This window comes from Neolamprologus multifasciatus, chromosome 5, assembly GCF_963576455.1.
Source record: "Neolamprologus multifasciatus chromosome 5, fNeoMul1.2, whole genome shotgun sequence".
NCBI classification, from domain to species: Eukaryota; Metazoa; Chordata; class Actinopteri; order Cichliformes; family Cichlidae; genus Neolamprologus; species Neolamprologus multifasciatus.
The window spans coordinates 21,736,033-21,757,737 of NC_140443.1; the positions used below are offsets into that span (position 1 = coordinate 21,736,033).

Here is a 21,705-nt window from a genome sequence, read left to right on the forward strand (position 1 = left end):
TAGCTGAATAAGAAAAAGAGCGCGTGCAAAAAGGGTGTAGCTATTGCAGTATACAGTGTGTTAAGTGGATGATTTGTACAGGGAGATGGCCACAGGCAGACGTGATTCCCTGTGTCATACAGTGGTGCTTTTTGGTAATCTCAGTCTCTCACTGAACGTGCTCCCGTGGCTGATCAGCATGTCATGGAGTGGGTGGGAGATATTATCTAACATTGTCTTTATTTTGGACAACATCCACCTCTCCGACACCACCTTAAGGGAGTCCAGCTCCATTCCCATAATATTACTGGCCTTACGGATCAGTTTATTGAGTCTGTTGGCATCTGAGACCCTCAGCCTGCTCCCCCATCATGCAACACACAACTGACTCGTAGAAAATCTTTAGCATTGTCCGGCAGATGTTCAAAAGATAGAGGCGACTCTGGCCCTTCCTGTAAAGTGCTGTGGTGTTTTTTGCCCAGTCCAGTTTATTGTCAGTGTATACTCAAAGAGGTATTTATAGTCCTCCACAATGTCAACATTGACCCCCTGGACTGAAACAGGGGTCAAGTGTTTCCTGGTCTTCCTGAAGTCCACGATCAATTCCTTGGTCTTTGCCACGTTGAGCTGAAGATGATTCTGCTCACACCATGGGACAAAGGAGTCGACCACAGCCCAGTACTCTGTCTCATCATCCCTGCTGATGGTAAATGGTAATGGACTGGTTCTTATATAGCGCTTTTCTACTCTTCTGAGCACTCAAAGCGCTTTATACAACTTGTGCATTCACCCATTCACACAAGCACATTTTTCCTAGGTGCTTTCTAACTGACATTCACACACATTCATACTCCGATGGACGCATCGGAGAGCAATTTGGGGTTAGTATCTTGCCCAAGGATATTTGGCATGCAGACTAGGGGAAGCCAGGAATCGAACCACCAACCTTCCGATCAGTAGATGACCTGCTCTACCACCTGAGCTACAGCCACCCCACATCTGATGCATCCAACCACTGTAGAGTCATCAGAAAACTTCTGAAGATGGCAGGTCTCTGTGCTGTGGCTGAAGTCTGTGGTGTAGAGGGTGAAGAGGAAGGGGGAGAGGATGACAGCAAAACAAAAACAGCAAAGATTCATGGATGTGGAGAAGAGCTGGTGCGACAAAGGAAAATGCCAGGGTGAAATGGAGGCAGATGAGCTGCTGTGAAATCAGCCAAAAGAAGAAGAAGCTGTATGTATGTGGCATTGAAGCCTATCAGTTCCTGCTCCCAGCTGATTCAGAAAATGGGTTTATTCATAATACAGCAGGATTTTGGTTTCTTACATCACATACAGATGTCTCCATGCATTCAGCATTGAAACATGGTCTTCAACATTTTTTTTAAATCTACTTGTGTAACTATAACGGTACAGAATGAATCATCAGAATCTTTTTTTTCTCTGCACTGATTGTTTCACAGACACAGTCTACATCAAAGTTTCTTTAAACCCCAAAGAGAACTGAAGAAATCTACCACCAAATATGAATCAAGTATACGGGCAAAAATCAAAAGAACACATTATACGACGAAATCTTTGCCTTACCATAGTGAGCTGTGGTGCGAAACCTGCCGTTAGAGGGCAATAAGGAATAAATCATTCTTTACTGGTAAGTATGAAACCAAACTCGGTGAGTGAAAATCAATCGGAATATAAGGCCACAAAAACCAAAGGATCTAACTCATAGTTACAACAGATGCTGGATATGTGCTGACAAGTTGGTAGGGCGGATGCATAGCGTGTTACACTGTGACTGGTATATGAGTGGCAGCAGTAACCATGTGTGGCATAAAGGAATCGTTTCATAGACAGAAGTCTGCGGATTCTGCTGGTATCAGTGGCGACGCCGCAATCCTGTCTGCTGTTCGGAAAATAGGTGGTTTGTGAATTTTTGCAAACTACAACATCAACATACAGTTTAAAGTTTAGTTCAGTTTAAAGAAGCAAATTGTGTGTGTCTAACTACATCATTCCACTTGTACTTACCTCTGGGTACAATTGTTGTGGCAAGGTTTACAGTTGCCCCGCTTGTCTGGATATTTAAAGATGGTTCCCTCCTGCCCCATAACACCCTCAGGACACATGGAGACACAGTGTGGGCCATCCTTCAGGCTGGCACAAGCTAGACATTTATTTGCTCCCTGCAGACAAAAAAAAAGGGTGAATAAAATCAGAAAGGTTTTTGCAAGAGTTGAAGGTGAGTGGCATTATGGTGGACAGCCATTTTTTGTAAGGCCACTAGGTGGCAGCAGAAGCCTTATGCCAGTTCTTTTCTTTTCTTTTTTTTCCTTCTAGAAGTTTTAAGTCAAACATACCGGGCCTGTGCACGTCTCCTTCTCCTCCTGGACCTTGCACTCAGGGTGACAGGGCAGACACTCCCTTGACTTAGTAGCAATCTCCCTCTGCTAGTTTCTATTCAAGTTCAAAGACTTACAGCAGACATTAGTCACATCTTAGGGCCAATGCTCAGGATTTTCCTTAACAATGTATAGACCTATACACAGTAATCCCTCTTGATCTCCACTTATAACCAATGTTCCCTCTAATTTTTCATGTGTCTGAGCGAACACGCAAACTCCCTGAGCGATCCTTTGGACCACTGTGAGCAACAGCAGACGTGTGCACTGTGGTCATGCCAGCATCGAATCCATCCAAGTTACATGGTTTATTAAAATAATCAAATTACAGCATTTACATTTATGTTAGACTACTTTTAATTAACTGCTTTAGCCCACTTACAATGAAAATTAAAAAAAAAAATCTTGTTCATGACCTGTGTAGTACGGAGCTCCTCAAGGGACATGGGAGAAAAAAAAATTAAGATGAACTTTTGCGAGATCTCGCAAAACAAACTCGCAAAAGTTTATCTTAATTTTTTTTTTCTCCCGACAAGGGACATCCTTGCGGGGCTCCGTAGTGTAGTATGTTAACACTATTGGAAGTAAAAATAACTTGAACTCCAAATTTGAAAACACAACTTTCTTTTTTCTTTTTTTTTTATAAAGCTCTGACTTGTATTATGAGTATGAGTCTGTGGTCTGGGAGAGAGTCCTGTAACTCTCTGTCTGCAAAATACAGTATATTGTTATGATGATTTCTGATATGAGGTTCAGTTCTACGGTGATGATCGCAGGGTGTGCACAGGTCAAGTGCCACTATGACCCTCCAGAAAATAACGAGGACAGGGGATGATCGTTCAGCTCTTTAATGGCAGATTTAGCGTGGGTGTGGGTATGTGTGTGTGGTTCTACAAACAGAATGGAAAAACAGAACACAAATTACAATCAAATTATAGACAACAATAATCACCATATAACATATTACAGCTACATACTTGGCTTTTACTTATAGTCTGAACCATATTTGGCAACAAAGAAAATAAACATCTTTCCATCACTTGCCCCACTCACAGTGTTGGGGAGTAACGGAATACATGTACCGCCGTTACGTATTTAAAATACAAAATATGAGTAACGTATTCCGTTACAGTTACCGTTTAAAAAGGTGGTATTTAGAATACAGTTACTTTGTTGAAATAAATGGATTACACGGCGGTACTTTCATATTGTGGCGGGTCAGGATTGTTTGGGTTTTGTTTGACAGCTACGTTCTGTAGTTCCAGGCGGCAGCGTTGTGGTTGCCATGGTTACAGGGTGACGCTCTCGCTCTGCGTGTTTCCTGGGTGAGAGAGCGCCTTTTTGTTGTTGTTGTTGTGCTAAGCTAATAGGCAGAATGCAGAATGTAGCATCATAGGCAGTGTAGTCCATGCTGCAGGGAGAATGGACTGGCATACCCGTTATGTGTCTGTGAGCGAGGGAGGGAGAAAAAGGAAAAGTACGAGCTGTCATCGAGCAGAAATGGGAGCTGGAAGCATGTAAATATAATAATAACCACTGCAGCCAAGAAGAGTGCCTGACGAGCCCAGCTGTAAGTAAGCTATTAAGACTCGACTGTACACTGTGTTCGTGTTTTCCTCCGAAACAATAAGCTCTGTTGCAGCAGCCTATCAACGCCTCTCTCTGTCTCTCGCAAGCAGAGTTGACCCAGACAACAAAGTAAAGCTAGTTTTCGGCTACGAGCCCGACACAGAACCCGTATTAGCCAGAGGTCGCTTTACTACGGTTCGGAGCCGCGGACCTTCAGTAACAGTAATAAATCACAACAATAGTACATTCACGTAGTTGTAAAATGCATGATAATATGTTAAGTAATCCAAAGTATTCAGAATACGTTACTCTCATTGAGTAACGTAACGGAATACGTTACAGAATACATTTTAGGGCATGTATTCTGTAATCTGTAGTGGAATACATTTTAAAAGTAACCTTCCCAACACTGCCCACTCACTTATGATGCCAACTGAAGAAGGCAAATACACATAACAAGTCACCAACTCAAACCGAACTCAGTTTGGCCTAGGTGAACTTAGCTTAGCTTAGCCCGCTTAGCTTAGCGGTAACTTAGCTTATAGAAAATGTACAAACAGAGGATGTCAGTATCTCAGCTGGTTTCCCACGACGAGAGACAAATCTTCTTAATGCCATTAGAAATGAGTCTGTGTTGATGCTAGACAGGATCTCAATATGAATGGCACGAGTCGTCAAGCATTTGAAGAGCAGGCCCCAGCGTCTTTCATTTCTCCGACCAACCTTCACCTGCATTGGCCCAAAGCAGTCGATGCCTGTTGAGAAGAAGGCTGGCTGATGTAATCGTAGGCGTGCAAGGGAAAGGTCAGCCATCTTTGGGTTGGCAGGTTGGGCTCTCCATTTTTGGCACTCAGGGCAGGAGCGCTGTTCACTTCTTATGGCTTCAAGCCGCGAAGAATCCAGTATTTCCTTCTCAACTCTGCAAACAATCTCTCTGCTCCTGGGTGTTTCATATCACTGTCAGCCTGTCGGATGAGTAGTCTGGTGACTGGATGTTTAGGGTCCAATACTACTGGATGTATCACAGCAGCTTCCAAATCATGGCATCGTCTGAGACGACCACCTACTCTTATGAGTTGAAGTGACTTATCAAATTCCGGGTCTAGGCAAAACAGACGGCTGGATGACTGAACTGGTTTCCCAGTGGTCAGGAACTAGATCTCATCTGGAAAACGGTCTTTCTGAGCAACTCTCAGCAGAATAAGCTCAGCCTCCTTGTAGTTCTCTGATGTGAGATTGTCACCAGCCGCCCCGTGAAGGCACCTGGCTGTTTCTTCCAAAAGCTCGCTAAAACTGGTAAACTGCTGTGCATCAGACAGGGAGATAGAGTCAGTAGACACAGCTAAGCAAGTTGGTTTACGCTGCTCCTCAGCAAAGTCTGTACATGGTGTGCCTGGGTGCTCTGGCCACTGGTCTCGATGTAGCTGCAGAAACATGGGCCCACATGCCCACCGGGACTGGACTGTGAGGTCTTGTAGCCTTTTACCCCTAGTTAGATCATCTGCCGGATTATCATAAGTTGTCACATAACGCCAAGACTGGCTGTCTGTCAGTTCCTGGATCTCAGCTATCCAAGTTCTCACGAACACCTTGAAATGACAGGACTCTTGACTGGATCCATGTTAGGACAGTGGTGGAGTTTGTCCATAACACCACTCTGCATAGTGGTAGGGTGAGTTCTTTGGTCAGCAGGCTAGCGAGTTGAGCTCCAGTCAAGGCTGCACATAGTTCCAGACGTGGCATGGACATCTGCCATTTAGGAGCCACCCTAGAGCGGGCAGTCAGGAAAGCAACTTCCACCTTTCCAGCAGCATCTTCCGTCCGTAGGTAGGCAACACTTCCATATGCCTGTTGAGATGCATCGAAGAAGATGTGCAACTCACGCCTACTGTAGGATTTGTCCAGTTCTGGGCTCACATAACAACGTTGAAGACTGATGTTGTCCAGATGCTGCAGCTCACCTTCCCATTCGTTCCATGCAGAGAGCAGGTCACTTGGTAACAGGGGGTCATTCCACTCACGCTTTTTGTCCCACAACTGCTGGACTAGTACTTTCACCCTCGTTGTGAAGGGGACGAGAAACCCTAGTGGGTCATACTGACTCGCCAGAACCCGGTAGATGTTTCTCATGGTAGGAGGATTCCTCTCCAACTGCATTGTAGTGCAGAGTGTCAGAGCAGCACATCCAGCGCAGACCTAGAGCAGGTTTTTGAGGGCCCATATCAGTTTGATTCAGCCACTGTACGCTGCTCTCCGATCTTATTTCCTTTGGTAGATGGCTGATGAGATCTGGGGTGCTGCTGGCCCACTGTCTGAGCTCAAATCCTCCCTCCGATAATAGTGACCGTAGTTTGTCCACAACCTCTGTGACCACATCTGGAGAAGAGAAGCTCTGTAACCAGTTGTCAACATAAAAATTCTTCTCAATGGAGTCACGCACGTCATCTCCCTGGTCACTGTGGTCATGGACGTGTCACTGAAGTGCATAAATTGCACACCATGGTGAGCATGTTGTCCCAAAGGGGAGCACCTGCCATTCATACACCTTGGGATGGGTGTCTCTTTGCAGATCGCGCCAGATGAAACGTAGTAGTGGCCGGTCCTCGGGCAGTAGCCTCACCTGGTGGAACATCACCTTGATGGCACTGCTAACTGCGATGGAGCATTCTCTGAAGCGTAGCAGCACACCAAGAAGAGAGGCCCCCAGGTTCGGGCCTGGTAAAAGCAGCTCGTTGAGGTTCTGATTCCTATAGGTGAATGAGCAATTAAACACCACATGGTTCTTTCCGTTGTGTGTCACCATGTGGTGAGGGATGAACCATGATTCTTTGGAGGCCCTCATTTCCTCTTCATTGATTTCTCTGACATAGCCTGCTGCTATCAACTTTGTCATCTCTGCTTGATATGCTTTAGCCTTCTCTGGGTCTCGACTGAGGCGCTTCTCCGTGCCACGTAGATTGGGAGTACTGCTTCAGGTGGCACCCGGAGTGTAGGCATATCACTGACATGCAGAAGGGGAGTTGAGTATCTGTTTACTCCCTCGACATTCAGTCTTGTCGTCTTTGCCTCCAAAACCCTCATAGCTTGCTCTTCCCTCCGAGACCGTGTCACTAGTTTCGAGTTGCCAAAGCCTCTCTACTTGACTATGAAGCTCTGATTGAGGAGAGGTAGTTGAGAGGAAGAGACACTGTCGCGGTTGAGCAGAGTGCTTAAGGGAGGGGATTGGTCCCTGTAGTACCCAACCAAGTCTAGTCTTGACTGCAGCTGGTCCCCCAGGTAAGCCTAGGCGCACAGGTTTGATGGGCGTTACTAGGTGAGGACAGTCAGAGCCGATCAGAAGGAGTGGCTGGGCATTTGTGAAGGGCTGCAAGGGAAGCCTTCTCAAGTGTCTATATTTCTGTTGAAGTGCTTTCACAGGGTATGAATGTTCAGCCAAGCCTAGGTCATCAGCTGTGAAGGCTCTCTCAATGGTGAATGTTCTGGATGGTTGGCTGGCAGGGGAGACTTTGACTGTCACTGATGCGCCATGCAAGGTTCTCAATCCTTGTCTCACTGTACGTAAAGTAAGACTCTCTGCCGTGCCCTGTAACAGCAGTCTTTGAGTGGCCTCAGGGAGAAGGATCGTCCTCTCAGATCCATCATCCAATATGGCGAATGTCTCCAGGGTGTGCTCACCGTTCTGCAGCAGCACTTTGGTTATCTTCAGAAGCACTTGGCTACAGCCAGCACGCCGGTCTAGATGAAGTACCTCAGTAGATGGTTTACTCCCCAGCTCAGCGACGTGTTCCATTGGTGGATTGGGTGCAGCAGGTCTGAGATTCACTTCATGCAGGGCCTCTAGGTGTTTTCCCCTGCATGTCTTACACTGCATTTTAAGTTGACACTGAGCGGCCTGGTGGTGCCACCCACAACGCCAGCAGCGATTGTTGGATTTAATCCAAGTTAATTTCTGCTCCTTAGTCAGCATCTTGAAGTTGACACATTGATCTAGGAAGTGCAGAGTGTTATTACAATACAGACAATAAGCTGTGGGCTTGTCTTGGACCTCAGAAGTGGGAGGGGTTGTGGCTGAGGACCTTTGGGGGGCAGTGTTGTGTGTTGTACCATGCAGCATGGTGGTAGTCCTTTTGGTGGCTCTTTTATCTCTTTTCATGCTGCTCCTGTCTCTCGAGCTCTCCTCTATCTTCTCTGTGTGATCTCCGCCCTCTTGAATGACCAGCTCATACTCCAGCCACTCTGCAAAGTCTCTCAATGATGGTATTCCATCTTTCTGTGGGTAAAGGTAGCGGCGGAAAGCAGCACGTAGGTCTTGGGGTAGCTTTCGTGTCAGTCTAGCAACATGAGACCCGCATTGCAGCTCTATGTGTCCATCTTCCCCAAGTTGCTCTAACATGCCGACCAGAGCATGGACTCTCAGTGCAAACCTTCTGAATCCAGTTGTGTCACCTGGGCGGATGCTGGGCTCATCCATAAGCTCTGCTATCCTCTGCAGTGACAGCTGGTGCGGCTGACCATAAAGTTTAGTGAGCGAGGCCATCGTGTCAGAGTAGGGGTGAGGTGAGTTACTGTAGGAGTCAGCAATCAAAAGAGCTTCCTCAAATTTAAGGTGGTCACATAAGACCTGATATTTGAACCTCTCGGTTGCATCAAAGGGGAGAATATTGTCTAGGGCAAGCCTTAATCTAGCAAACTGCCTGGGATCACCCTTCGTGAACTCTGGGATGGACGGCGATGGTCCTCTGTAGGTCTTCTCCTTTACAGCTATGGCTGTAGTGGGAGCCAACACTTGTTCTGGGGGGAGCATGTTCGCGTCGAAACTAGGTCCAGCTAGTGATCGAGATAAGGGGGTGGACTGTGGTGCATGAGGCTGAAAGTCAGGAGCTTCAGTGGCTGAGGGTTGCTGTAACTGTAGCTCTTGTAAACTTTGGCTAAGCTCTTGTGCAATGGCTGGTAGCGGTGGAGGTGGAACAGACTGTACCTCTGGTAGATCAGGATGATCTCTCGGGAGAAAAACTGGAGGTGGTGGTAATGGCCATTCTTCAGCTGCATCCTGTGTGTAGGATATATTGTGCTGCTCTGGTCTCAGGGGAAAAGGCTGTGTAGTTAGAGGTGTGGAGACCCAAGTGTCATCAGCTGAAATGTAGCCCCCTGGTTGCTGGGCAGAATGTAAGCGGGTGGATTCCAACGTGGTGACATTACGATCCATCTGCCTCCTCATGTCTCCTACCATCAGCTGAAGTTGCCTGTTGTCCTCCTGCAGTTGCTGCACAATGTTCATGAACTCCTGAGGGATGCTGGATGACACTGGGGTCTGTCCTGCAGCTCCAATAGAACCAGGAGTCTGGGTGAGGGGCGTCATCTTGGCGTATCCTTCTCTAGTCTGCTGTTGCTCCAATGTAGCAGTGGGTGGCAGTGTGTAGCCTTTATACTGAGTCATCCATCCTGGTGGTCGCACAGCCCTCCGTGGACGTGCACCTGCTCTCTGGGGGTCATAATCCATCTTCACTCTGTAATCACCTGATCCGGCTCAAAGGACCAATTTTGTTATGATGATTTCTGATATGAGGTTCAGTTCTACGGTGGTGATCGCAGGGTGTGCACAGGTCAAGTGCCCCTCCAGAAAATAACGAGGACAGGGGATGATTGTTCAGCTCTTTAATGGCAGCTTTAGCGTGGGTGTGGGTATGTGTGTGTGTGTGGTTCTACAAACAGAATGGAAAAACAGAACACAAATTACAATCAAATTATAGACAACAATAATCACCATATAACATATTACAGCCACATACTTGTCTTATAGGACCTACTACTAAGCTGGCGGCCTTTACTTATAGTCTGAACCATATTTGGCAACAAAGAAAATAAACATCTTTCCATCGCTTAACTCTTGTGCCCCACTCACTTATGATGCCAACTAAAGATGGCAAATACACATAACAAATCACCAACTCAAACCGAACTCAGTTTGGCCTAGGCGAACTTAGCTTAGCTTAGCCCGCTTAGCTTAGCGATAACTTGTACAACTTGTAGAAAATGTACAAACAGAGGATGTCCAGAGCAATAAACATACAGGCTATCCTTATTACACAAGAAATATCCTGTAACTCACCAGTCTTATGGACGCACACTTTCAATGAACCCACATAAACTGCTCCCGAGCATAACTTGTGATTCACACCGCCTCCATGAACACCATTTTTCATCCCAGTCAAAACATTGACACATAAAGACGCTGTCATAGCCTGTCAACGACGTTGATTAGCTATATATATATACATACATACATATATACAAATGTGAATAGCATTATTGGCTGGACTATGGGATAAGGTGGCATCGTTCTAACCCATACGGGAGCAGCCAGTCACTTACTGACTAACACTGCAAAACAAAATTGTTAAAGTTTTAATTTTAATTTCAATTCAGGTTAGATTTTTTTGTGTGTGTGCAACGCAGATTTTCTGTGCACAGAGACCGTGCCAGCAGTACGCAATTGCGCACGCGCGCAGTTTAGAATTGGGCGGCAATGCATTTGAATCAGTTATTCGATTTGTCTCCCCTGCTGATTTGTGCACAGAGAGCACAGTGGACGCGATTAAGCATGTACTTTATCTGTATTTGCACATAATCCAGCAATGTGGCACTTCAAACAGGGTGCGAGTATTTGTGCTTTAAAATATAAATTCTTTTTGAAACTATCAGAAAATATCAATTCTCTAAATCACTGCTTGTTTCTTTAATACCACTCTATCTTGTCATTGACTCTAACAACCTGCATACATGTTACACCGTTAAAGCTTCATATTAATAATCACTTTATACGTCATTTTGTGAATACTGACCCAGTTAAGAACATGCAGTCTGGTACACAGGTTCCTCCCCTGCTGTATTTCTTTCAGCTGACACACTGGTCTGGGCCCGGACCCCAGCAGCCATCAGAGGAGCACAGCGGGTGACACACATGCTTTTCTTTAACTAAGGACGCAACCAAAACAGAAACGATGTTATAAGCGCAGCCATTGTTCACAATCACGTCTTGCAAGTTTTAAATGGTCCGCCCCCACTCACCACATTCATCCTTCTTTTGGTTGTTGGCGATGGCTAAGAGCTTTGAACGTTTCTGTGGACGGGAGCCTAAAAGCCGTGTCCAGTTGACATTATCATGATAGCAGAGATTCTTGTTTCCTTTAATGTACACGGCACCATTATTTATGTTTTGCAGCGAGCGCAACCCCAGCGAGGTCAGAGAATTGATCTTAACCACCAGGAGTGCATAGCTCCTGTAGAACAGCAGGAAGTAAATAAAGGTCAGAAAGTGGATGAAAATGTTCCAATTTTGTTTAAAATGCCACAAAATCAAAGTGAATATTGAAAGCCATACTTCTTTTAGGTTTAGCAGTTTTCAAGAACATGATTTCAGACATTATTTTTTAAGGTTTACAAACATAATTAAGCATGCACTTTAGCTGTATTTGCACAAAATCCAGCAGTGTGGCACTTTGTGTTTCTTGTTGTTCTTACTGATCACATTTAATGATGTAATATAATCTTTCACAGTGTGTTTTCTTCGAGAAGTTTGTCACCATCTATTTATTTTGATACCTTATGAAACAATATGAATTCAGGGATTCGGTGTCTGAATGTCATGTTTTTCAAATTGCATAACCCATGTACTTAAAAAGACAAACAGCCAACAAACATATTCATGTTTATTCAGTATTTTCATGCATCATGTAGTATGTAGTATGGAAATACTACAACAAAACTGATACTGCGGTATCAATTTTGTAGAATCTACTTTGGTAAATTCTTTAGTTATATGTGAACTCATTAAAGCTGAGAAGGCGGTTTGTTTCTAATGCTTTAGTGCTTTTGGTTTCAGACGGGATTTAAACCCAGGTAAAAGTACTCAGATGTACCCCATCTTGCTTTCCTCTCATTTACTGAAGCTTGAGACCAGCCTGAAAAGAGCCTTTTCTTTGTCAAATTGATGTCAAAAACATGCTGCCTCTCCCAGCTTTAAAAAGTTGTGCCCACGGCCAGCTTAACCAAACAATCCCAGTGCTGAATTACCCCTGAAAAAATCATCCTGAAAAATACCAACACCACTGATTTGGACAGAACATTTGTAGGCTCTAAGAGAGATGTAAGCATGTGAAATCTTTACTGTACCTTTTACTAATCACTCCTCTAAACAGGATAACAAGATAGGATAAAAATTAGAAATAACAAAGAAAATAAAAAACAAAATAACATTTATATTCCAGCAAATACTCTGTCTGCATAACAATGCAGAAAAGACAAAAACAAAAAAACAGTTTCTCACTTGTAAAGTTTTCTTCCCTGAATTGTTTGGAGGTTGGAGAAGACTGACAGGTCAGACATGCTTGCAGGCCACGACTGGATGTTGAGGAAGTCTGACAACAGAGAGATTGTTTTTCGGAAGCCTCAACCAGACTGCAAATGGCATTAAATAACATAAAAAGATAAAAGCAGTCTAAGTGACAGTCTAAAAAAAAAAGCACAACCCCAAAACATACACACACCTGTAATCTCCTCCACCGTGTTGAAGATTTTCAGTTTTTCTGGATCAAGGGGTCGTACTTTGTTGTAGGCATCACTGAGCAAAAATGAAATAAATAAGTAAAAGGAAAAGCATGTTGCAAAAAACGTCAAAAAAGTGCAGATTGATCTAGAGAATATTTTTTTTTTAATCTTTGCTGCGTTTTATGAAAGAAAGTTTTTTTACCCTTCTATTCCAGTCACCAGGAAGTTAAGACTTCCCTGGATCTTAGTGCAGTTTATGAAACTTTCTATGTTGCGAGCATCGACCGTTTCGCTGTTTGAATCAGTCCAGCTTGTGCCATGGCAAACTGGGAAAAAATCAAAAGATGAGAAGGAAACAGTTAATAACAGTAAAGCTGTAAGGTATCTGTAGAGAGAGCTTGAGTTCGATCTCCATGAAATACCTTTAGGGCAGAGGCCTTTGCAGGGCTCACATGTTTTCACACCATTTTTCTCCACTTCCATTTTATTAGATGGGCAGTTGCTCACACATGAACTGCCATCCACCACAAAGATTTCTATTAAAAAAAACAGAAAACACATGAGAATAAATGCATAAATGATCGTCAGTGACTGCGTTAAGCCTTCAGTAAACACTGTGAAGAAAGCTGAACAGCGCAGTCATAACAATGATTAAAAATATATAAAAACAGCACTCTTACAGGAAGAAACTATGTATACATTCTGAGTTTATGTGAATATTGTCATGTGTGGGACTCACTGGGGCATTGGGTCACACAAATAGAGCCGTACTGGTACTTGGCATTGGGGTTGGGCTCCATTCTATATGTAAGCTTGTTGTAGATCACAGTTTGTGGGCACTGAGGCACGCAGGAGCCCAAGTTGTTGAAGTTCCTGCAGGCCTGCAAAATGCAATTTATAACAGAGGAACATTTTATTTTTACATCTGCCTTTTCTGTACTGCAACATGTGAAAATATCTTATCGTTAAAGCCTGTGGAAGACTTGGACTCACAAAGCAGTCTGTATCCTTGGGCCCAGTGCAACCTCCAGCACACTCAACATGGCAGCACTCGCTCGGGTTTCTACCAAAGCAGCGGCCACTACACTGAGGGGCGCACACGGTCTTTGTCACTGTAAGAGAGTCGACGCTTGTAAAAACCTGGCGTGAAACTAAAACTGTACCGTAGATGCATATTAAACTTTTAACTTTGAAGTTACCTATATTATTAACAATGTGCATTAAAAGATGTAAATGAACAACTCTGGCAGCCATGACTCATGTGTGAGACATCTCAAAGGCATCACAAGGTAACCAGTGCGTGGAAAATTAAGACATTAAAGATAAAGGTGCTTGATATCACTCACAGATCTGGCATGTGTCATTTCCTGGGCCCCAGCATGGCACGTCTCCACAGGCTTTGTGACAAGGCTCTGAGATAAAAACTTTCTTATTAGTTTCCGCATTTTAATACAAAACCAGAACAAAAGTCTTAAATTAAAGGAAAAGTTCAGATTTTGTTTTTTGTTTTAAATCCAAAGTTCAGCAGAAGTAAAAAATGAAACCTCAACAAGTTACAAGATGCAACTTGCAGCGCTGAAAAATGAAGCCTGCAGTTCCTCTAATGGCCAGTTGAGGGTGAATCCAAGTGCGAGTTAACCCCAATAAGACGTTCAAATTAAAATGTTTCGCCAGCGTAAACATGTTTACAGACTTAAACAAAAAATGGTTTCTGTCTTTTGAACTAATTTGACCTTTTGTGCTTTTTTTAAAAAATGACTCACGTGTTTAAATTGTTTTAAGGCTTTGAAGTTTGAGACCAGGGGCTGCTAGACCACCACGTGTCTGCTAGGTGTCACCTCAGATGGTCCACTTTACCATGTTTGTCGGGTTTGCACCTTTTAGGGAGGTTTATGGGTGGTTTCCGTGTGGTTAATTGCATCAATTTGTGGAGTGAAATTCTACTATTTTATTTGTATGTTAGTACAATTAGCAGGTATTTGTGTCTGGGTAATGCAAGGCATCAGTCTATGGATGCACATTAACATTAAGCTTGCTAGTATTAGCTTAAGATTCCAACCTGTGGTCTCAAACGGATTCACTTCTGGCTCCTAAAAACAAGAGGCAGATATATCTATGTGTGTAGTTACAAGCCTGTGCACTCACTTTCAGGCCCATTGTCCTCTATCAGAAATTGGGCTGTTTCATCCTTCACTATGTCCAGCCAGTTCACCTGCGGGGCGTAGCTCAGATACTTATTCTGGATGATCTTCACTCCTCCCCTGAGGATCTCTGTAGAAGGTACACATAGGTGTAAATGGGGCAGTACAATTAGGAAAGCAAGCCCGAACAGGTCTGTGACTCATCCTAACAAACTCTACCATTCTCTGTTTACTACACAGCAAACGTATCATGTGCTGGAGCTCATGTTACATTCCAGGGACTTCATATCACTCCTACACACACAAGCACACACACGGGCACAAACACACACACTGCTGCATTTCAACAACCGGTATTCTAAAGGTGTGGCTGAACTGTGTAGGTGTGGGAGCTCCAACAGTAAGAGTGCCACATCCAACTTGACCTCTTATCTGCTCCAATCCAGCCTCCCACATGTTAAACACACTCTATACATCAAATGAGTGACTCTCTGTGTACCTGTGAGGTGAGTCAGGCCCAGTTCTTGAAGGCCATGCTCCCCATCCCTCTGATAGTTGACCATGACAGCCAAGGCATACTGGTCCTCATACAGTGTGCTGCCTCTGATGATGCGCAGGTGGTGCAGTGGGAGGCGGCTGAACTCATTGATAGCAAAAAGGATATACCCTGTCACCTCCTTGATAGACTGCGAGGCAAAAGAAAAGAACAAGGAAGAGAAAAATGCAGTTTGTCAATTCTTCTGCTCAATCAAATTGTTATCAGAGTCACAAATCAGCAGGGGCGTGTTTGCTTACTGAGTTAGTCACTGTGACTCCAGTGGCATGACTAGCACAAAAGGAGTGGGGGCATAAATGAGCTCATTCTGGATTTGAGACAAAATCCATTACAGAGAGCGATCAAACACAACAAGTGTTGACTTTCTGTGTTCTCCTGGGCGAATGAAAATGGTTGATTCACATACTTACTCATCTTGTCAGTGACACATTTGCAGTGAAAGCGGTAGTCAAACTCTCTCTTGGTTTGTTGTTCGTAATGTTTGCAACCTCACCTCCAGAAAGCTGAAGTCTCTGGTGTGGCCCATCATGGTGATCTCGAGGTTGCCCATCACGATGTCGCAGTTATTGTACCTCGTCTTCATCAAGTTGTACATGATTTCTGAATTTCCAGTCGTGCTCAGAAAGTTCTTGGTGCCGTCACAAACGGTCACTGCGAAAAGCAAAGCTTCTTAGATTTAAAAAAAAAGTTTTTTCAGAAAAACATGTGTCCTTATTTCAAATAACCAGAAGAGTTGGGAATGACACTTATGAGAGCATGAGGGTGGGAATGGATGTTTGTATCTGTGTGTGCCTGTATGTCTGTGTCTATATGTCAGGTTGGGTATCAGATGCCACCTCTCTGAGGACAGCTCAGGCCCTCCAAGGTTTGGAGGCCTATCTCCCCCCACCACTTCCCCTGCCGGGGGCGGACTCCCTCAGACATCGGTGCGTTGGTGGTTCTTTGTGTCCGGGGGTGGGCGTCCGGGTACACACCGGCTCACTCCTTGGCGGCTGCTTATCGGGGCCTGGAGCCTGGGGCTCGCTTGGGCCACCTCGGAGGTGGGGTGCCCCCGGCCTCTCGGCCTGGGGCTCGGTCACTCAGGCACAGCTGGCTGCCGGCGGAGCTCACGGGCACGTCACTGCAGCCCCCCCTGGCTTCTGCTCCGTGGCTGCTGGGTGACCCCTCATCTGGGACTCTCCTCAGCTCTTTCTGGGACAGTGGCACGGCTGCCCCTCTGTTGGTCTTCCTTGGTCTCTTGTGTTCTGGGGGCCTCTGGATGTCTGGAGTTTTGATCTCCTCCATACCTGCTTCATGCCCTGGAGGACGGGGCAGTGGCCCCCCACACCCTCTAGCAGATCATTACATGAGGGAACCTTTTAAGAAAACAAGCGCGTCCATGCTCACAGGTGTACACACGGGTGATCACACACACAAACTACACCCTTTTTGGCTCCTACCTCAATGCACACTGTGCTGTCGATCTTACGTGCTGCACAATAATGTTTAATATTTAGTAGTTACTGTCATATTCCCATATATCATTGTGATGTGGTTTATTGTATTACTCTCGTTTTCTTCTGCTTGTTTTCTTTTTTCTTTCTCAACAGGTGATCCAGGTGATCGATATATGTATTTATTTTTTTATTTATTTATTTTTTTTCTTCTGCTTATTCTGTTGGTTTTTGTTTTTTGCCCTTCTCCCCCGTCCCTCTTCTCAACTGTTTTTCTTTCCCTCTTTCTTTCTCCCTTTTCTTTCCCCCAGTCAAATCTGTCCCGTATTCAGCAAGTGAAAATAAAATAAAGAATAAAAGGTGAATCAAATGGACCATTACGGCAAAGCTGGGATGGTCAATTTGGTAAAGAAAATCCGTTGGGCATCTTTCTTCGCCTTTAGACAATAATTCTGATGGCAAAAGAGCCAAACGGGACAGGCAAAAAAAAAACAAAAAAAAAAAAAAAACAAAAAACAAAAAAACAAAAACAAAAAAACAAACGGTCACTGCGAAAAGCAAAGCTTCTTAGATTAAAAAAAAATAAGTGAATTCATTAATCATCTGATTTTTAAAAGGCTATCTGCGTCAGTATACAGCGAGCCATTTTCCACAACCTTCAGCATACTGCGTTACCTAGTTTATCATGTTCAGTTTTAACAGTTTAATTAATGAACTAAAAATAAGCACTTTCCATTCACGTTAGCACAACAGAGAGATGTTCTGTCAATTAAAGAAACATATTTAGAAATGTGGCTTTGTGTGGCTGTGGAGATCACTGTGGGGTGGCTTTGTGCTGTCTCCTCACTGTGTTGGTGTGTTTGACTCTAGTCTATAGGTTTACATAGCCAACTAGTGTGTGTATGTGTCAGTGAGTTTCAGGTGAAATTGTTCGATACATTACTTTTCTTGGGTAATGACCTCAACACTGGTTACAGTCTTAAAATAAGCCCAAAAAACTGACTTATGAAACAGTAGTGCCAGTGCTGCGTGCCACTACCTTCAGATAGACCAAACTGGCTCCTGTCAGAAAAGAAAGTGGAAGCCTTCAGTTTGACAAACAGACACCACACAGCTACTTGGTTACTTGGATATCAATATCTATGCATCTGTTCACACCTTTCTGGCTTGAATTTAAAGAACAACTTGCAAGTTTAAGAGCCGTTTTTAAACTATAAAAAACCCCCACAGACAATAGCGATTTTTGATAAGGGTGACATGGGCGATTGCGGCATCGTGGTGGGGGCGGCATCGTGGTGGGGGCAGCATCACGGGCATCGGCCAAAAAAAAAAAAAAAGAAAGAAAAAAAAAAAAAGGAAAAAAAAGAAAAGAAAACATCATGCCAGCGCATTTTGGGGATGTCATAGGCACCGATCGGTGGGAGTAAGGGCGCCCTGAGTTTGCGAGGTGCACCTGCTGCTTGCGGCACAGGGAGGAGATGGGCGGGGCGACGGGGGAATCTATTCTATCTATCCATTTATTAACATGCTTGCAAAATAAAACAAAATAAAAACAAACCAACAAACACGAAAACACTAGACTTTATGATACAGACTTATAATTTGCAAGTGAGCACGAGAGCCCTCTGTGCGCCTGCTTGCTGCTGTGCTGAAGTCAAAGTAAACTTTATTGTCATCTCCGCTATATACAGTCCAGAAGAGAGACGAGACGACAAGGCCCCAGTTGCAGAAGTGCAATTAAACAAACAATAAATATAAAAAGATTAAGAAAATAAATATACACTTTAGGACTAGGGGTAAACGGATCAAAAACAATTTGAAATTTATAATTTACAGTTTGATCATTTAAAGTCTCACACACAACCTGTCTAAAGGGGAGGGGGGCGGCTGCTTCCAAATAGAGCACATTTCATTCATAATGTTGTAAATCCAAGCCCATTATGTATTCATGATTTGAATCCTGGATTGTGTGAAATCCCAGAAATAAACCCAGACAAAGCAAATATGTGAACTAAGATGTAGATTTATTAGGTTATGTTGTTGTGAACCTTGGGTTAGGGGATGGGTGTTCATACTGGAGTGCAAAATTCAAACCAATGGAAGATGGACAAGAAAACTTCTAAGCCATCAGGTGCTCAGTTTAGAAAAAAGAGCAAAGAAGATGAGGAGAAACGAGCAAAAGATACAGGTAAGCAGATGTGTCATTGGATAATGGCAGGTCATGTATTCTGAAACAATCAGAATCAGAACACTTTATTAATCCCTAAGGAAAGTATGTGGGTTACAGTTGGTCCAAGAAGAAATTGTAAAAATAGTAACAGTAACAGACTAAACTCCAAACAATAATGATGTTACAGATTTTACACATCTAAGAAATAGCACTAATATATACAGGCAAAGCTGGACTGGCCATCAGGCATACCGGGCATTTGTCCGGTGGGCCGATGGTGATTTTTTGTTTTTATGGGCCGATAATTTTTATTTATTCACTTATTTTTATAACAGTATAAACAATGAAAGGTGGTGGATTGGCCAGATGCTGGCACATGTGTAAAAATAACTCAGTTGTTTGGTGGTGGCTATGGCGGAGCTGCCACAAGAGGCCAGGTGGATGAGGGAAAGGTGAGGCAGGAGGAGGAGAGACCCGAGGCGGCCGCTGGTCCGAGTGTCAGGTGAACTGAACTTCAGGTAAGAAGTTATGACCTGCAGTCTATCTGGGTGAGATATAAACCAAGTTTAGGTGGAGTTTATTTTCGTTGTGCTGACTTTTTACCGTCAGTTACAATATTTTGTACTGCGTACTAGCTAGCATGACGGAGTTTCTACAGCTGGGTGGGTGCTATGTTACTGATAGTGAACTTTATTTTATTCATAAGGTTAGTTAGTAGAGTTGCCAACCGTCCCCTAAAAAACGAAATTGTCTCGTATTCAGAGAAAATATTACGTTTCGTATTGAGGTGAAAAGGAACACAGTTTGTCCCGTACTTCAGCTAGGATGGAAAAAGACACAAAGCTGGAGTTTTTCTCTGTCTTTACGCTGTCAGCTGTCTCTTCTTTTCTCATTCAATCGTGAAACTGATCGATGATCATCTGATCGGCTTTTCTCTCTTGCTTGTTTATCGCCCACTTTGCACCAGAAAGAGGAAACCAGCGGATGTCGCGCTAAACAACAACAGCATGTTTAAGCTTGATCAGCTGTTGTTAGAATTTATTTAATATTAATTTCTAGTATCAGCTGATGTTTGCTGGAGCCACAGCTGTAAAAGCTGCTGGTTGTTATGTCAGTTTGGTTATCTGGGGAGAGGGAAACATGAAGGTGAAACCAGGAGATGTCCTTACTGAATCATCAGAGCTGAACAGGTGATGGAGAAACAGGTTTAGCTTTTAGGTGACATGGATGAGTTGAAGAGAAGTTATGAACTGTTTCTGAGAGACAAATAACACCTGGATCCTTTTTCTACGTAGCTGGTAACTGTGCAGGGGTGGGTCTAGCAAAGTTTTGCCAGGGGGGCAGGTGGGGCATTAACAGGGAGAGGGGGGCACAAAGAAATACTTTTCTTTCTTATTCTCATTTAAAATATCTAGCTTTTATTAAATAATTATCTGAATCTTACAACCAAAGCTTTTATCTGATGTACACGTATAGAAATCATACATAGGCCAATAAGACAGTGTACATCACTGTCACAACAGCGTTTGTTTTCATTCAAAGGCTCTATGATTTTTCCTATAATACCTGGTGGGCCGGTCTCTAGTCAAAATGCCCGGGCCGATTTTTTGTCCCAGTCCAGCCCTGTATATAGATCACTCAGTTATAAATATCAAGGATTAACATTGGTGATTATAAATAAATATTTAAAAAATGACAAAAATATTACAGAGTAAAAAAGAGTGTGTATAAAAAGGGTGTAACTATTGCAGTGTTTACAGTGTATTAGATGGAGGAATTGTACAGGGAGATGGCCACGGGCAGGAATGATTTCCTGTATCGTTCAGTGGTGCTTTTTGGTAAACTCAGTCTCTCACTGAGCGTGCTCCTGTGAGTAGCCAGGACGTCATGGAATGGGTGGGAGGTATTATCCATATCTTGGACAACATCTGCCTCTCAGACACCACCCTAACAGAGTCCAGCTCCATCCCCACAACATTACTGGCCTTGTGGATCAGTTTATTTAGTCTGTTGGTATCTGTGACCCTCAACCTGCTGCCCCCAGCATGCAACAACATAGAGGATAGCACTGGCCACAACAGGGATACAACAAAATAACATTAATTAGTGTGTGTGTGTGTGTGTGGGGGGGGGGGGTGTTCGCCCAGGGCTCCAAACAGCTTAGGACCGCCACTGTATTCATCGTTCCTCTCCCAGGCTAATGATAAAAATAAACGTGTGTGAATATGTGTGTGCGGGTGTTTATGCCCACCTCCTTGAGTCTGAGCGCAGCAGAGCTGGAGTACACACGGCAGCAGGACGTAGAGCACCTGCTGCACCTTCTTCACAAGGACCTTCATTCTTATTCAAATCTCCAGGCTGGCGTCGAATCAAATAAACATCACCATCGTATTTATAGAGAAGAAATGTGTCCTTGTATCGTTCCACATCCCCTCGTTGCTTCCGAGTCTGACAATTTAGACCACTACTCGGCTGTCGTTTTCTTAATCCTCTGCTTCACCTTGTTCTAGTCCTCACGAACAGAAGGAGTACATCCAGTTAGAAAAACAAAACCTGTTTGTGTTTTCTCTACATTTGTCACAACCTTACTAGTCGACCGCTCGGGTTTGTGTGGAGAAGAGTCACTACATCGCGGTGATTGGAGCGCACCGCGGAACCAATCAGTAGCGGGAGCGGCTGTTTTCCTCTAGCACTGATTTTTGTGGGCGGGAGCAAAACGCGCAACACACAATAGCGTAAAGAAAGCCAGTAGAAACATCGAAAATAACTTGAAAAATGCGTTCACACCTTTGCTCCTATGTCCAGTTGGAAACCGTGTTAAAATCGCGTGTTGCCTTCAGAAAACAGTTTCCCTCTCTGTATGTGAGGCCGATTGATCCACAGTTCTGTTGTCTACAGTTCAGTAATAATAA

General features: G+C 44.0%; 2 protein-coding genes across 4 annotated transcripts; both read right to left on the bottom strand.

The window, feature by feature from the left end:
• Nucleotides 1-1,257: 1,257 nt before the first annotated feature.
• On the bottom strand, nucleotides 1,258-9,446 carry LOC146518603 (uncharacterized). Of its 2 annotated transcripts, XM_085159352.1 has the most exons (3): nucleotides 2,336-9,446; nucleotides 2,007-2,161; nucleotides 1,258-1,881 (listed from the first exon to the last, which is right to left on the bottom strand). In XM_085159352.1, exon 1 carries the CDS (start codon nucleotides 9,444-9,446, stop codon nucleotides 6,945-6,947), a length of 2,502 nt encoding a protein of 833 aa, XP_085015478.1. In that variant the 3' UTR covers nucleotides 1,258-1,881; nucleotides 2,007-2,161; nucleotides 2,336-6,944. The 2 variants fall into 2 exon arrangements, with proteins under 2 accessions (XP_085015478.1, XP_085015479.1); XM_085159353.1 differs by having other exon boundaries at nucleotides 1,258-2,161.
• Nucleotides 9,447-10,076: 630 nt separating this feature from the next.
• Nucleotides 10,077-21,432, bottom strand: LOC146518604 (receptor tyrosine-protein kinase erbB-3-like). 2 transcript variants are annotated; one of them, XR_014874071.1, is made up of 15 exons: nucleotides 21,045-21,432; nucleotides 15,684-15,841; nucleotides 15,134-15,320; nucleotides 14,639-14,764; nucleotides 13,840-13,905; nucleotides 13,487-13,605; nucleotides 13,233-13,374; nucleotides 12,916-13,029; nucleotides 12,696-12,819; nucleotides 12,493-12,566; nucleotides 12,273-12,363; nucleotides 12,119-12,136; nucleotides 11,015-11,226; nucleotides 10,789-10,921; nucleotides 10,077-10,188 (listed from the first exon to the last, which is right to left on the bottom strand). XR_014874071.1 is itself a non-coding variant. In XM_085159354.1 (14 exons), the coding sequence occupies exons 1-14, from the start codon at nucleotides 21,130-21,132 to the stop codon at nucleotides 10,842-10,844; spliced, it is 1,599 nt and encodes a 532-aa protein (XP_085015480.1). In that variant the 5' UTR covers nucleotides 21,133-21,432; the 3' UTR covers nucleotides 10,389-10,841. The 2 variants fall into 2 exon arrangements, 1 of the variants encoding a protein (XP_085015480.1); XM_085159354.1 differs by lacking the exon at nucleotides 10,077-10,188 and having other exon boundaries at nucleotides 10,389-10,921.
• Between the last annotated feature and the right edge of the window lie 273 nt (nucleotides 21,433-21,705).